At 44.0% G+C, this 15,637-nt stretch overlaps 1 protein-coding gene across 1 annotated transcript in view; it reads left to right on the top strand.

Moving 5' to 3' along the window:
• LOC310772916 (rab proteins geranylgeranyltransferase component A 1-like) overlaps positions 1-15,637 on the top strand; it is a gene marked incomplete at its 3' end in the record, with an annotated part of 130,811 nt that overhangs the window by 88,621 nt on the left and 26,553 nt on the right. Inside the window, exons 12-13 of the mRNA XM_083632863.1 lie at positions 8,584-8,691; positions 8,879-8,942. Coding sequence (XP_083488989.1) covers positions 8,584-8,691; positions 8,879-8,942 — 172 coding nt within the window. The remainder of the gene's footprint in view (positions 1-8,583; positions 8,692-8,878; positions 8,943-15,637) is intronic.

The raw sequence follows: 15,637 nt of genomic DNA, 5'->3' as shown, positions 1-15,637 counted from the left end.
TAGTGTTTTTGCTAGAAATGCCCATCCCTATTAGTAATTAAGTTTACTAACGTTCATAGTTGATAACGTTACAGCAATACGGTTACAGTATTGTACTCACTGTAAGATCAAGTGTTTAACGTTTATGTCAGCTTATTGTTTTGAATATAATATTTGACCCCAACATACAACATAATTGTTGTTAATGCAGCATCTACGCTAGCCTTGGTAATCGCTGCCATCTTGAATAGTGAAAGAACTACAGGGCACAGGCGCTTGTTGGTGGCGTCACACCCGGTCTCAGTTAAAGCACGCCCGTAGCTCCCGCTGATTGTTTCGGCCCCGGCCGGCTTCTGTCCAATCCTGGGCCCATGCTCAGACGGTGTCTTCTGAACACAATAGCACCCCCCTCTGGCAGAGTCAGGCTAAGGGCCTCAAATTGGAAGTACAATCTGGGCTGTCTTTTTCTCTCAACACTTCAATTGGTAGATCTTGCCTTTCACCAAGCCTGAGGTCAGTCAGGGACCTTAAAAAGGTTGGTGACCACTGGTTTGTCTGCGATGCTGTTGACACTGAACGTGATGGCATTTATATTTGTCATACAGATCCTTTCCCAAAAATTTGAATATCATGGAAAAGTTAGTTTTTTTCCATAATTCCTTGCAAAAAGTGAAACTTTAATAGATTATAGATTCATTAAACACAAGGTGAAATATTTCTAGCCTTTATTTGTTTCATTTTTCATAATTTTGGCCTACAGCTCCAGAAAACCCCCAAAACAGTATTTCAAGAAATTAGAATAGTGTGAAGAAAATCAGCAGTTACTTCTCAGTTATGACTGACTCCAGCCTCAGTCCACTCCCTCTGAATCTCCGCCAGATTTTTGAATCGTCTTTGCTTGACAATCTGCTGAAGTCCACGTTCATCCATGGTATTTCCATGATATTAATTTTTTTTGGAAAGGATCTGTAATGCATGAAACTGACTTTTGAATGCCTCATGTCCATCTGGCCTTGCGAAGATACAGTACATCACAGAATAATTCAGCCCCACCTTAGCACCAGCAAGAAAACATCTCTGGAGCCGTGTGTGTGTGTGTGTGTGTGTGTGTGTGTGTGTGTGTGTGTGTGGAGCAGTCAGTGGAAGGTAATGTATGATCAGCCAAATATTCAATTTATGGAGGGGAAATTAACATCATCATTTAACCACTCCTCCTCTTCACCTCCTCTCCCCCTCTCTCTGTACTCTCTCTCTGTCTCTGTGCCGCTCTCCCTATCCCGCTGTCTCCCTCTCTCTGCCTCTCACCCTTTCCCACTTCTCTCTCCCCCCCCCCCCCCTCTGTCGCCCTCTCTCTGTCTCTCGATCTCTCTCTCCCTCTCCCCCTTCTCTGTCTCTCTCCCCCTCTCTCAGTCTCTCTTTCCCTCTCCCCCTTCTCTCTGTCTCTCTCTCTCCCCCTCTCTCTGTCTCTCTCTCCATCTCCCTCTCTGATAAATGATTCTTACCTTGACAGTGTGTGTCCCTGACGTTCACACTTCACTGCTTCTTTTGTGAAGTCATCTCTCTATCTCTCTCTCTTTCTACAGTATGTCTCTCTATCATTATTTCCTGCCTCGTTGACTGACTGATTAAATGACTGATTGTCAGGTCCTTGGACACACACACACACACACACTCAAAACACTCACCTTTTTGGGGTCACCTATTCTGGAAGGTAGGGGTCAACCGATATGGGTTTTTCAATGGCCGATGCAGATATTTAGAGAGCAGTGCAGCGGATGGCCGATATATAATGCCAATATCATGCTGTTGTTGTTTTTGCATCTAATAAAATAAATTGCATCAATTTAATAATAACAAATGAGACACAAAATTGCTGAACTTAAATGAACATTTATTTAACACTAATGTTGTCTGCATTATCTCTGTTTGCTTAACTCATTGAGTGCCAATGACGACAATCGTCGTCAATTCAAATAGTAACGTAGAGTGCCAATGACGACGATTGTAATCAATTGCGTTTTTTGACGGTGGGACGTGTATCTCCTGTGAAAGTATGGGGGATGTTGAATGTGTAAAAGCTATTTTACGGACCCATTAGGTGGCGACAGTGCTCTCCAGATTAGAGAAAGGTGAGGAAAAAAACAGAAGAAGCCGTGGGGACACGGAAACCGCATCGGTATGCATCGATATGCATGAAGCATAACGTTAGCTGTGCCTGCAGCAGCCAATCTGCTGCCACAATTGAGCCCCTCCGTCTCCGCTGCGATAGCTCCTCCACATGATTAGTTGTGGAGTCGTTATTATTCTCAGTTGGAAGCGCTGGAAGCCGGCGACAAAAACGGCGGAACGCTGTGAAAAAGCTGGGTTTTCAGTGCAGAGCAAACGCAGCAGAGAGCCACCAGAGACACACCCACGGAGGAGGGGTTTGCAGTTGAGGGGGGTGGGGCATGCAGGGCAGCATACAACACTGACCCAGACAGCAGGCTCGATGGACAGATTGGTTGGCAAACACAAGCTAGAATATCTGATGCCCACCAGCAGTAAATCAAGACCAGCAAGAAGGTGTAGCTCTGCGCACGCAGGGGCCAGCGCTGCTGGTTGCAGCTAAAAAATATTATTTTGCCAAACAAAATTCCTTTGTTTTCGCTGTTTTATTGAAGGAAATTATTTTTGAGGTGTCACTACATCAGAAAATATTAGCTTCAGAGTCAGTGATGTGCTTGAAATGCTTCATTTCACAAAAGGCTCATTATCTCAGCTTCTAATTTGAAACGTCTGTTTTTGGTGAAAACAACCTATCTTCTACTGCTGATAACTAAAGAACGGAAAATGATATCAATAAACTTTTTTTTGCTGAAAGGGCTGGCACTGGGAGCATCCGTTTTCCAAAAGTGGCTGGCACTCAATGAGTTAAGTATAGATCTGCACTCTTGTCTGCAGTGCACTCATTCAATTGTTTTTATCAACATTGATACATTGTTAAATTGTAATCACAAACTAAACTTTGTAAAACAAACTTGTGACTTAAATAATTGGATAAATAAACAAATATATAATGTTATTATAGTGCACACAGTAGCAGCATCTCTTTGTTTTTAGTCTGCAGACATGCAGATATGTTTTAATCGACCAGGCATCAGCCGATGCTGATATCTCAAAATGGCTGCGAAATTTCAATCGGCCCGATTAATCGGTCTACCTCTACTGGAAGGTCTCACACATACGCACACACACATTATACTGTATGTATCTAATAGGTTGTTTTCAGATTATGTCATGCCAAGATGGTGACCGGGGCAAGACCATTGACCATTGGCTTGTTTGCAAACCATGTGATCATGCTGGGGGCAACCAGCAGCAGGCTACCTATGTACCTATGTACCTATGTAAGCACTAGTGAAATCAGACAAGTTGCCTGAAAAATCACTTTCCTGCATTGTATATGCATCATATCCTATATGTTTTGCAATCTTCTGGTGATAGCTGCAGTGTGGAGCGGCATCCAACCCTCTTGCATACACGCTTTCCTCCATTCTCCATAGTAGCTCTGGGAGAGCTGCCCCCCAGCGACGTCATCGGAATCACGTGGTTGCAAACAACCTATAGACAGATTCTGTCTTCCGTTAAAGCACCATGTTAGCATCTTAGTGTTACTGTAGTAGCACCATGTTAGCGTTATTAGCATTCCTAATTAAAACCAATATGGCTCAATGCTTAAAAGCTTTTGTTTGCACCACCCATACACTTCAGTGCAAAATGCTAACGGCACTAAAAGCTTTTTCCAGCTACCTCAAGTAACAATATAGAGAATGTAGTTTGTTAGCTTGGTGCTAACAGCAACCATTGTTTTCAAAGAGGAGTGCTAGCAATGCTAACGGGAGGGAGGGATGTCAAGAGGATGTGTGTGTGCGTGCGTCTCCATCACCGATCTCTTATGTGTGTGTGTGTGTGTGTGTGTGTGTGTGTGTGTGTGACCTTCCGGAATTGGTGACCCCCAAAAAAGGTGTGTGTGTGTGTCGAGGTTATGGATGAGCTTTTATGCGCATCATTATTCCCAATAATAGGTTTCAGCAGCGAGAGGGAGAGAGAGCAACAGAGACACAGAGCAAGTGTGTGTGTGTGTGTGTGTGTGTCAGAGAGAGAGAGAGATTTAGTTTTGCGGAGAAAGGCCGCCTACAGTCAGTGTTACTGTATAGACGGTTTTAACAGAAAAGTGATTTTTTTTTGCAAGGCTTGAGGAAAGACTATTACAGTAGTCTAACCTACTGAGAAAAGACTATTACAGCAGTCTAACCTGCTGAGAAAAGACTATTACAGTATTCTAACCTACTGAGAAAAGACTATTACAGTAGTCTAACCTGCTGAGAAAAGACTATTACAGTAGTCTAACCTACTGAGAAAAGACTATTACAGTAGTCTAACCTGCTGAGAAAAGACTATTACAGTAGTCTAACCTACTGAGAAAAGACTATTACAGTAGTCTAACCTGCTGAGAAAAGACTATTACAGTATTCTAGCCTGCTGAGAAAAGACTATTACAGTATTCTAGCCTACTGAGGAAAGACTATTGCAGTCGTCTAATCTACTGAGAAAAGACTATTAGAGTAGTCTAGCCTGCTGAGAAAAGACTATTACAGTAGTCTAGCCTGCTGAGAAAAGACTATTACAGTTGTCTAATCTACTGAGAAAAGACTATTACAGTGGTCTAACCTGCTGAGAAAAGACTATTACAGTATTATAACCTACTGGGAAAAGACTATTACCGTAGTCTAGCCTGCTGAGAAAAGACTATTACAGTAGCCTAACCTGCTGAGAAAAGACTATTGCAGTAGTATAACCTGCTGAGAAAAGACTATTGCAGTAGTATAACCTACTGGGAAAAGACTATTACCGTAGTCTAGCCTGCTGAGAAAAGACTAGTACAGTCGTCTAGTCTACTGAGAAAAGACTATTACAGTAGTCTAAACTACTGAGAAAAGACTATTACAGTAGTCTAGCCTACTGAGAAAATACTATTAGAGTTGTCTAAACTACTGAGAAAAGACTATTACAGTAGTCTAACCTACTGAGAAAAGACTATTAGAGTTGTCTAACCTATTGAGAAAAGACTATTAGAGTAGTCTAACCTACTGAGAAAAGACTATTGGAGTAGTCTAACCTGCAGAGAAAATACTATTAGAGTAGTCTAACCTACTGAGAAAAGACTATTAGAGTAGTCTAACTTACTGACAAAAGGCTATTACAGTAGTCTAACCTGCTGAGGAAAGACTATTAGAGTAGTCTAACCTGCTGAGAACAGACTATTAGAGTAGTCTAACATAGTGAGAAAAGATTATTAGAGTAGTCTAAACTGCTGAGAAAAGACTATTAGAGCAGTCTAACCTAGTGAGGAAAGACTATTAGAGTAGTCTAACCTGCTGAGAAAATACTATTAGGGTAGTCTAACCTGATTAGAAAAGACTATTAGAGTAGTCTAATCTGGCGAGAAAAGACTATTGGAGTAGTCTAACCTGCTGAGAAAAGACTATTAGAGTAGTCTGACCTGCCGAGAAAAGACTATCGGAGTAGTCTAGCCTACTGAGAAAAGGCTATTAGAGTAGTCTAACCTGCTGAGAAAAGACTATTAGAGTAGTCTAACCTGCTGAGAAAAAGACTATTAGAGAAGTCTAACCTAGCGAGAAAATACTGTTAGAGTAGTCTAACATAGTGAGAAAAGACTATTAGAGTAGTCTAACCTGCTGAGAAAAAGACTATTAGAGTAGTCTAACCTGCTGAGAAAAACACTACTAGAGTAGTCTAACCTGCCGAGGAAAGACTATTAGAGTAGTCTAACCTGCTGATGAAAGACTATTAGAGTAGTCTAACCTGCTGAGAAAAGACTAGTACAGTAGTCTAACCTGCTGAGAAAAAGACTATTAGAGTAGTCTAACCTGCTGAGAAAATACTATTAAACCCCATTCAGACATTTCCTGGAACTCTGGAATTATCTAGAGGGGACCAGGGTGGCGGTGTATGTATGAACACATTTTGGTGAGCTATGCGTGCTCCACTCTGAGACAAGCTGCTACCTAGTCGCATGGGCGGGTTGGTCCCCCTCCCCTCCAGAGCTCCATGAAGTAGCCAGCTCAGTGAGTGGGATGAGGCTGGGACAGAAAGCCAACCTGACAGATTATTATTATATAGTCGATGTGAATGAGCGAGTGAAAAAAAAACATCATGCAGTTTCAGTTTTTCCAAATGAAGCTCGAACCTGCTCCGTGTTTCAGCCAACAGGCTACGTGTTGCTGGATTGAAACGCTCATGGCTTTGATCTATTTCATTTCTGCATAGCTTCGCACAGCGCACACCTTTAAAATAGAGCATTTTTGGACACGAGGGTCATCCCGCTTCCCAGTATTGGACATCGCTAGGTAGGGTATCTGGATCTGGTTGCGTTCATGCCTTTGATTTAACATTTACACAGCGTTTGTGAAGATTCACGTGCAGAACCGCAAATTCCAAGTAGCGTCAACTCAAGTCAGGCAGTATAAAACGGAAACTTCCGGGTACAACCATCGCAATAATGGCAATTAAATAATTGTCCCCCTGCACTGCAAATAATAACGGTCCTGGAATCTGAAATAATTTTTGGTAGGTAGGTACCTTTTATTAATCCCAGAGGGTAAATTCCTTTGTTGCAGCAGCAATACAGCACACAAGCCATAGACTAAGAATAGGAATAGGAATAAGAAATAAACTATAAATAGCATATTTAGCAGCAATATACATCCATAAATATATCTCACAAATATACATATTTATGTAACAAATTTGCATATTATATGTAATAAATATGTATATGATTTATAATATGTACCATATTTACATATTACACAATTATATACAGTAATGAACATAGTTATATGCACCAGTATACACAAGTAAATAATATAAAACTAATAAGTGACCCAGTCCGTGTGGGGTGGTGGGGGGTGGTTAGCCCAGGGAGGCATTGTAGAGTCTGATGGCTCGTTCAGTCATGTCACTGCCAGCCTTTTATGCTGCTGCCCCAGCAGACAGCTGCAAAGAAGAGGGCACTTGCCACCACTGACTGATGGAACGTGTTGAGCATGGGTCCACACACGCCAAAGGACCTGAGCCTCCTCAGGAAGTACAGTCGGCTCTGGTCCTTCTTGTATATAGCCCCGGTGTTCCCACTCCAGTTTATTGTCCAAGTGCAATTGTCAGATTAGCCTGAGATGGTTTGAAAGCTGCTGGCATTTAGAGCTGCAACGATTAATTGATTTATTGAAAATGAATTGACAACTATTTTGATATTTTATTATTTTTAAGAGAAAAAGTCAAAATTCTCTGATCCAGATGGTTAAATGTGAATATTTTCTGGTTTCCTTACTCCTCTATGACAGTAAACTGAATATCTTTGAGTTGTGAACAAAACAAGACATTTGAGGACGTCATCTTTGACTTTAACACTTTCAGTGCCACGGCCCTTGGGCAAAAGGTTGCTTGCTGTGCCACATAGGCCGCAATGCATTTTAAAACAGTCATATCATTTTTTTAATAATTACTATGTAAACACTGAACACGCACAAATAACGATGAGACTCTCTTCTATCACCTGCAAAAAAAAGTTTATTGATCCCATTTTCCGTTCTTTAGTTATGAGCCGGAGAAGATAGCTTGATTGAACGAAAAACATACCTTTTTTTCTACGAGCTGAGATAATGAGCCTTTTGTGAAATTAAACATTTCAAGCACATCTCTGACTCTGAAGCTAATTTTCTGATGTCTGGGTCTGTCTGGGTGAAGTGTATGCTGCTCTGCTGCTCTCCGTGCTCCCCCCCCCCCCCCCTCAACTGCACACGCCTCCTGGGTGTGTCTTATGTGTCTGGTGGCTCTCAGTCTCTGCTGAGTTTGCTGCGCACACACAGTGAATGGTGCGCGACATTCAGCTTTTTGGTTCCGCGTGTGTTTGTCACGGGCTGGCATGCTTCCAGTTCGGAATAATAATGCTGATTATGTGAATGTGCTGTTGCAGCGTACATGGAAGTGCTCAGTTGTGACAGCGGATGCTGCTGCTGGGGGCACAGCTGGCGTTGTGCTCGTTTATGGAGGCACGTCGATGCATACGGACGGATGCAATGCGATTTCCTCATTTTCACCAGTGACTATTTCTGTGTGTTTGGCTCCTTTTTCTCTGATCAGGAGAGTGCTGTCGCCACCTAATGGGTTTGTAAAATAGGTTATCGACCTCCAATAGCTACAATATTGTTAGAGGCGACGTAAGAAGCTTAGATCGACACCCCCCCGTCAAAAAAACAATTTGGAGTTATGACGCCATTTGGCGTCGCTGGCACTGTACGGTAAATTTCTAATGACGCCATATGGCGTCGCTGGCACTGAACGTGTTAAGAAACACTGATCGACATCTTTCACCATTTTCTGACATTTTATAGACCAAACAAATAAAAGAAAATAATCGACAGATTAATGGATAATGAAAATAATCATTAGTTGCAGCCCTGCTGGCAGGCTGGGCTAACGTTACATCACTTACATCTGGATTCATCATGTTAGTAATGCCTTGGCTCCTCCCCCTCCCAGATGCAAGGCGGTGATTGACAGCCGGGGACAGCGAATCAGCTGCTTGCATTTCGTGGTGGAGGATGGCTACGTGAGGGCCGAACAGAAACGGGCGGCAATGCCCACCAGGTGAGGAGTGGCTAATCACAGCCCAGAGCTGCTCTGTCTGTCAGCGGCCATGTTGGATCCACCCTCAGCTTATTTTAATTCCATATGATGACATACAAATAATCAACCTGTCTCTCTTTCTACCTGTCAATCTCTCTCTACCTCTCTCTCTCTGCATGTCTCTCTCTCTACCTGTCTGTCTTTCCAGGTTTATCTCTAGATGTGTTCTGATAACGGATGGTTCCATCCTGCCCAGCGACTCAGACCAACAGGTAAATAATAGTAGTCATAATAATAATAAATATAGCCGCAAGTGGCGGGGTCCAAGCAGTAGTAGTAGCAGTAATAGTAATAGTAGTATTAGTAGTAGTGGTGGTGGTAGCGGTAGTAGTAGTAGTGGTAATAGTAGTAATAGTGGTGGTGGTGGTAGCATTAGTAGTGGTAATAGTAGTAATAGTAGTGGTGGTAGCAGTAGTAGTAATAGTGGTGGTGGTAGCAGTAGTAGTAGTAGTAAACCTGCAGGCAGCCCAACGCAGCTATTCCCAGAGAGGCAGAGCTGTGCTGCCCAGTACGTTAAGTTAGCTTAATCTGTTAAACCAACATTTGCTCCAAAAGGAATTAACGTTAAATCATAACGTTAATCAAAATGCTACGGAGGGAGACATTAGCTAATCACCACAGAGCCGCAAAGATCAGTTCATCGGATATTCCCCCGTATGAGGACGTTATGTTAGCCAGCTGAGCAGCTCGGAGTCTGGGCTGCTACGAGCTGAGATGACCGGCCGGCCTGAGGTTCCTCAATCTCCGACAACGAAAATCAGATTTCCATACAGGCCAAGTCAAGTTTATTTGTATAGCCCTAATTCACAAGCATGTCTCAGAGGGCTTCACAGAGAATATGTCACAGCAATAACAATTACAGTAATAATAATAATAACATGGTTGAACAATCTTATGATAGAGAGACAGAAGGAAGGGAAGAAAGGGGGAGAGAAAGTGGGGGAAGAGAGAGCAGGGAAAGGGAGGAGGTGGGGAGGGAGAGAGGTAGGAAGAGGAGAGAGAACAGAACAGACAGGATATACTGGGGCTGGGCGATACGGTCACGAGTAGTCACAAGCAGTGGGACAGTGAAATGTAGCAATCAAGTTGTGTATTATAGTTACCAGATGATATGAGCCACTGAATAGACAACAAACAATTGACATTTATGGCCCAGCCCTATAGGACATACAGCAGCTACTCAATCCTCCTGGCCATCCCGCTGCAGCGGCTGGAGCAGTAGCGGCTGAGGCCGAGGTAGCAGCGGCACACTAGAACTGGCAGCAGAGCAGCCAGGCCAAACAAGCTACAGCTCAGACAATCTGACTACTTTAGACATTAACCAGAACTAACTAGCACACAGGAAATCTAACTAAACTACAGCCTAGTCTGCCCTGTCCTACTCTACTCTCGGGGAGAGAAATAATTTGTGAAGTGAGGAGGGGAGGGGGGTCCGCCTGTCAAATCATTATTGTTGTCTGGATGCCTGCGTGTGTGTGTGTGTGTGTGTGTGTGTGTGTGTGTGTGTGTGAGATTGGAGTCATCGGGCCTGAACCACTTTAAAGCTAAATCAAAAGGTCCAGCCCAGAGGTGTGGGAGGTGGGTCTCCCCAGGGGGCTGATACAGTTTGAGGGGAGGTTCAGTGAGTGATTTATTTTACTTATTTCAGTTATAGTTATTTTAGTAATTTGAATAAGAGTGAAGGCAGCTTTTTCAGTGAGCTTTTTCCATGCTTTTTCTGATAGGAGGCCCATGGTCTCAGACTTTGGAATCCTCTGGTCTAGCTAATCTACAGCCTACAGTAAGGCCCTAGATCCTCGATCCGCGGCTCGCGAGACGAAAAAAAAAAAAAAAAGTTTTTACAAACTACAAACATAAATAAACGTCAACTTGAAACTATGTTTCAACTACCACACAGCCTATAATATTATAGCCTATGTTTATAAAAAATTAAATTAAAATGAAATTGACAACCGGTCCGCGCCTTTTTTTCCATCTATCTACCGGTCCTTGGCACAAAAAAGGTTGGGAACCCCTGGTTTAGCCTACTGAGCTGGGTGTGGAGACCACTGAGATATATGAATGTCCCTATCTCCTCCCTGTATGGTGTATTGAAGCCAAAATCCTGTGAAAATCAGTGAACCAGAGTCTGCACAGTAGCTCCGTTGATTTAGAACCTCTGAGAGCTCCACGCCCCTCTGAACTTTCTTATGTAGAGCTGCTGTTTCTAGAATGCGCACAGTGCGTTGTGTATTTATATACAGTCTAGCTCTAGCTCTGTAAATATGGCACTTTAAGTTGTAATATTTTTTGTCTCGCCAAAAGTAACCAGGAAGATTCCCACTATGAGATCAGTTTATCAAAATGACGCCTGTACGAAAATCTGATTTTGGTTGTCGGAGATTTCAGACCTCCGGGCTGCTGCTGACTGCTGAGTGCTCTCAGCGCTCTCAGCCCAGACCGGAAGTGTAGGCAGGCCATACTCACTCACCCTCAGCCTCACTGGGGGGATTATCCGATGCACTGCTGTGTTGATTAAGCTAGCATAATATTTCCGTGGCATTTTGATTAACTTTATGATTTAATTCCTTTTGGAACAAATGTTGGTTTTACAAATCTAACCTTGACGCTTTACACTACGTTGTTTACTGGTATAGTGTGGGTAGCGCAGCCTGTAACGTTCCATTTGATATAGCTCAGTGGTAACGTTAGCCTAGCTGCCTAGTCTCATCTCTGTTAACACATTGAGTGCCAGCCGTTTTTTCAATGCTGTAGGTAGGTTGTGCCAGGTTTTTTTTTGAGGATTCTGGCTCATTTTACAAGAGCCGAGGATTATTTTCTGTTAGGACTTCGTGAACACCAATCATCTAAAAAGAACTAATAGAATGTGTGCTTTCTCTGTCTAAAAGAGTTAGTTTGTAGAGTTAGTAGTTATGTAGATATTAGCCGTTGAATACAGCATGGTTTCAGCGTCTGAGAAGGAAAGCTGAGAAAAATGCAGTTTTGTGAAATTCAATCAAACAGGCAGAACAGTCACTTTAACCATTTATTTTTGGCATCAGTGAGACATCAGACATCTGAACAATAGTTGTTTTCAATAATGGAGGAATAATACAATAATAAAATAAATAAATGTCAAAATAAATACAAAACAAGAGCAGACCACAGGTCACTCAGCTTTTTTTTTTTTTTATAGTTTTTTTTTTTTTATAGGTTTTTTCGGTTAGTGATCAAACCGGTTTGGGCTCGTACACCGAATCCAGAACTGCTCCAAAATGTAATGGGTACTTCCTTGGCCCATGTTACACCCATCCACAAAGTTACGGTACATGAAAATCGGCAGGTACTTTTTATGTATTCCTGCTAGCTAGCAAACAATCAAACAAAGAGCAAAAACAATCCCTGGCAGGTTTTTTTTTTTTTACGACCCATGCCTACTCAGCGCCAGCGCCGCTGAGCAAGGTTCTTGTCTGAGTGGTACTCCTCATAGCAGCTACCCCTGTGTAATGCGACCCTACATTTGACACACATGTAGCGTGTCTCTCTTCTAAGATCTTTCTTTGCACAAACGCTACACCTCCTCGTTGGGGCATCTTTTTTGGGTGTGGCTGGTATGAGGACCATTACATGGCCCGCTAGATTGACCTCCAGCCTGCATTGAGGGTCCAGGTATGGTCGCCGGGGCATGGTTGCAGGTTGGTCACTGCCCCCCGCCCCCACCTCCTCCCCGCCAGCCCCCACCTCCTCCCCGCCACCCCCCACCTCCTCCCCGCCAGCCCCCACCTCCTCCCCGCCACCCCCCACCACAGGTCTGGTCCATGCACCGACAACACTCAGGATGAAATCCAGCAATGTTTTACACTTTCTCTGGCGTTTAGCTGGGTGTTTAGCTTTGTACAGAACAAAGGCGTTATAAAAAGAGATCTGAAACATGTACATGACAAATTTGAAGGGCCACCTGGATGTCTTCCTGGCAAACGGATAGTACGCGATGTTCTGGTCCAATCTGTCGACCCCATTCATGTACTTGTTGTAGTCTACAACACACTTGGGTTTTGTGTGTGGGACCCTCTCTCTGCTGCCTTTCTGCCTGACCTGCACTGTCTCCATCGTGTCGTCGTGCAGAGTGGAAACCATTTTCACGATTCTTTTATCTCGCCAGGCCAGAACCATGGTGCCACCATTGTGGCGCATGACCGTTTCCCCCAGCTTCACGGTGTGGTTGGTGACCATGGTAGCAGGTGGCTCGCCTCTGTTCCTCCTCAGAGTGCCACAGACATGGGTCTGACACTCCAGCAGCTGTGCACACATTGAAACAGAGTTATAGTAGTTGTCCATGTATAGGTGGTAACCCTGCCCTGCCAAGTCCCCGAGGAGGAACTCCACCGTCTCGCCTAGGGTGGACCGCTCACCACAGTACGGCTTCATGCTGTAGCAGTAACCTGTCTGGGAGTCACAGAGGATGTAGGACTTTATCCCATACTTTATGGGTTTCTGTGGGTTGTACACTTTGAAGGCCAACCGCCCACGCCACAGGAGCATCCCCTCATCAATACTGATGTTTTGACTCGGTGTGAACATGGCTCTGAACTTTTCTAACAGGTCGTTCAAAACTGGCCGGACCTTGAACAACTTGTCTGCACCATCAACATCAAAATTGTTACTGAAATGGAGGAATCGTGTTAGCAGTTGAAAGCGGTTGCGAGACATGGTTTTGTTGAAGTGGGGGGTAGCAGTCAGTTCATTTGTGGACCAGTACATGGCCAGTTTAGGCTTCTGGACGATCCCAGTGAGGAAGTATAGTCCCAAGAAGCTCTTGAGTTCTGCCACTGTAGTGTCCTTCCACCTCCCAAGCCTTGAATGTGGCAGAGCCTCACTGACCTGACTGATGCACTGGTGTGCATACAAGTTAGTTTGGACTACAATGGCCTGGAGCAGCTCATCGTCCAGGAAGAGCTGGAAGAAGTCAACTGGTTTAGCAGCAGCACCACCACTATGAGGACCCGGTTCTGCTGTGAAGGGGATGTGGGTTGGCTCCCAGTCAATGTCACACCAGCCTGGACCTGCAGGCCGTTTCCCACTTCCAGCTCCACTGCCACAATCTGCAAATTATAGAAATACATAATTACCATAAAATAGTGTTTTTTATATATGTGGTACTGAATGCTGGCTGGAACCTGTGATGTGAAAATAAACCTGATTCTGAAGTGTGATCTTACCCATTTTCCTGGCACCAGTGGCTGTGGCACCAGATGCTGTACCGCTACAGCTGGCTACAGTAGGCTCATCTTCAGAGTCTGAAATTCAGTAAAATGAATTGACTGACTGCTGGCTTTTGTATAGTCATAGTAATTACATTTACACAAGTTACACAAGTCATCTCAAACATCGTCTTACCACTGCTCTCTGGAGCTTCGCTCCTGGATGGGGCCCACTCATCTTCAGAGTCCTCAGCGTCTGGAGAAGACGTGAGGTCACTCGACTCGGACTCAGTCAGCCCTGCAGCCGCAGCCGCGACATGCAGAGGCTCACCCCGTTCATCATCCGAGACCTCGGAATCGGTCTCCGGCACAAGCTCGTTTCGGACGGAAAAGAAATCCAGCAGTGATCTCTGATCGGCCGATCGCTTGCGTGTGGCCGCCGAAGACCGCTTGCGTTTGGCCGGCATGGCACAAACACGCCACCCGCTCCCAACTAAACTGAAATAAAACAACTACTGCTACGACTAGATCAAACTGAACTGAAATAAGGCTAATCTACCGGCTACCAACTCGATCAAACTGAACTAGAATAAACTGAACTAGAATAAAGGCTAAATACTAAAATGAACTGACGCTAACGCTAAATGTGCTAAGCTAACTACAATGAACACTAACTGTAACTACCCGCTAACTAAGTATCTAAACTAAGTCTACTATAAAGACTATACTAAACACTACTACTGTACTAACAACTAACAAACTAAATCAACTACGCTAACCAACTCGCTCTAAATCTGACTCTAAATTGCTAAATTGCTGAAATTCTCTATAAATCGCTACTAATGCTGTCTCTCTCTGTCTGTCTCAACTTACCTACTCAACCCACGCCGATCAAACGATCCCGCCTTCCTTATATAGAAATCTTTGTTAGAGTACTTCCGGGGAAGCGGGAGAGGTCGGATCCACATTCACATATTGCCCAAGGGCGCCAGCTAGTGGAAACCACTGAAAAAGATGTAAGCCGAGATATCTCGTCTTTGGCACTCAACGGTTGGATTGTGTAAGCCGAGATATCTCGTCATTGGCACTCAACGTGTTAACTATCCTTACAACAGCTAAGAAAAGAGGTTGTGAAGAACGAACATCCCCACAGTCAAAGCATTTCTCTGAGATATCCATATAAAAACGTTTGTTGCTTTAATACCAAAAATAAAACCTCTGTTTATGTGACGCTAACGGCTAACCCGTTAGCGATTAGCTCATGGCTGGTGCTTGCGTACTAAATGGTAAATGGTAAATGGCCTGCATTTATATAGCGCTTTTATCCAAAGCGCTTTACAATCAGTAGGTAGTCTACATTCACCCATTCATACACCGATGGCGGCAGGCTGCCACGCAGGGTGCCTACACACCATCGGGAGCAAGGAGGGTTAAGTGTCTTGCCCAAGGACACAACGACAGCAGCTGGGAGGGAGCGGGGATCGAACCGCCAACCCTTGCGTCATTGGCCGACCCGCTCTACCTCCTGAGCTAAAGCCGCCCCCCCTAGCCGTACTAGGCCCCATCTGACCCGGGACGGGAGTTAACGTTATAAAACACATTTCCTGGCAGTTGGACAACCTGGTAAGTTCTGAAAATATGTGTATATTATTGTGTTATTCCAGCTATCGTTATCGGTTGTTAAAGGCCGGCTTTACCGTGGGGAATATGAATATATATTAATTCTT

This window comes from Poromitra crassiceps, assembly GCF_964638095.1.
Source record: "Poromitra crassiceps genome assembly, chromosome: 1".
NCBI lineage: Eukaryota > Metazoa > Chordata > Actinopteri > Beryciformes > Melamphaidae > Poromitra > Poromitra crassiceps.
Note: the sequence above shows the minus strand (reverse complement) of the source record. Positions and strands in the feature narration are given on the sequence as shown.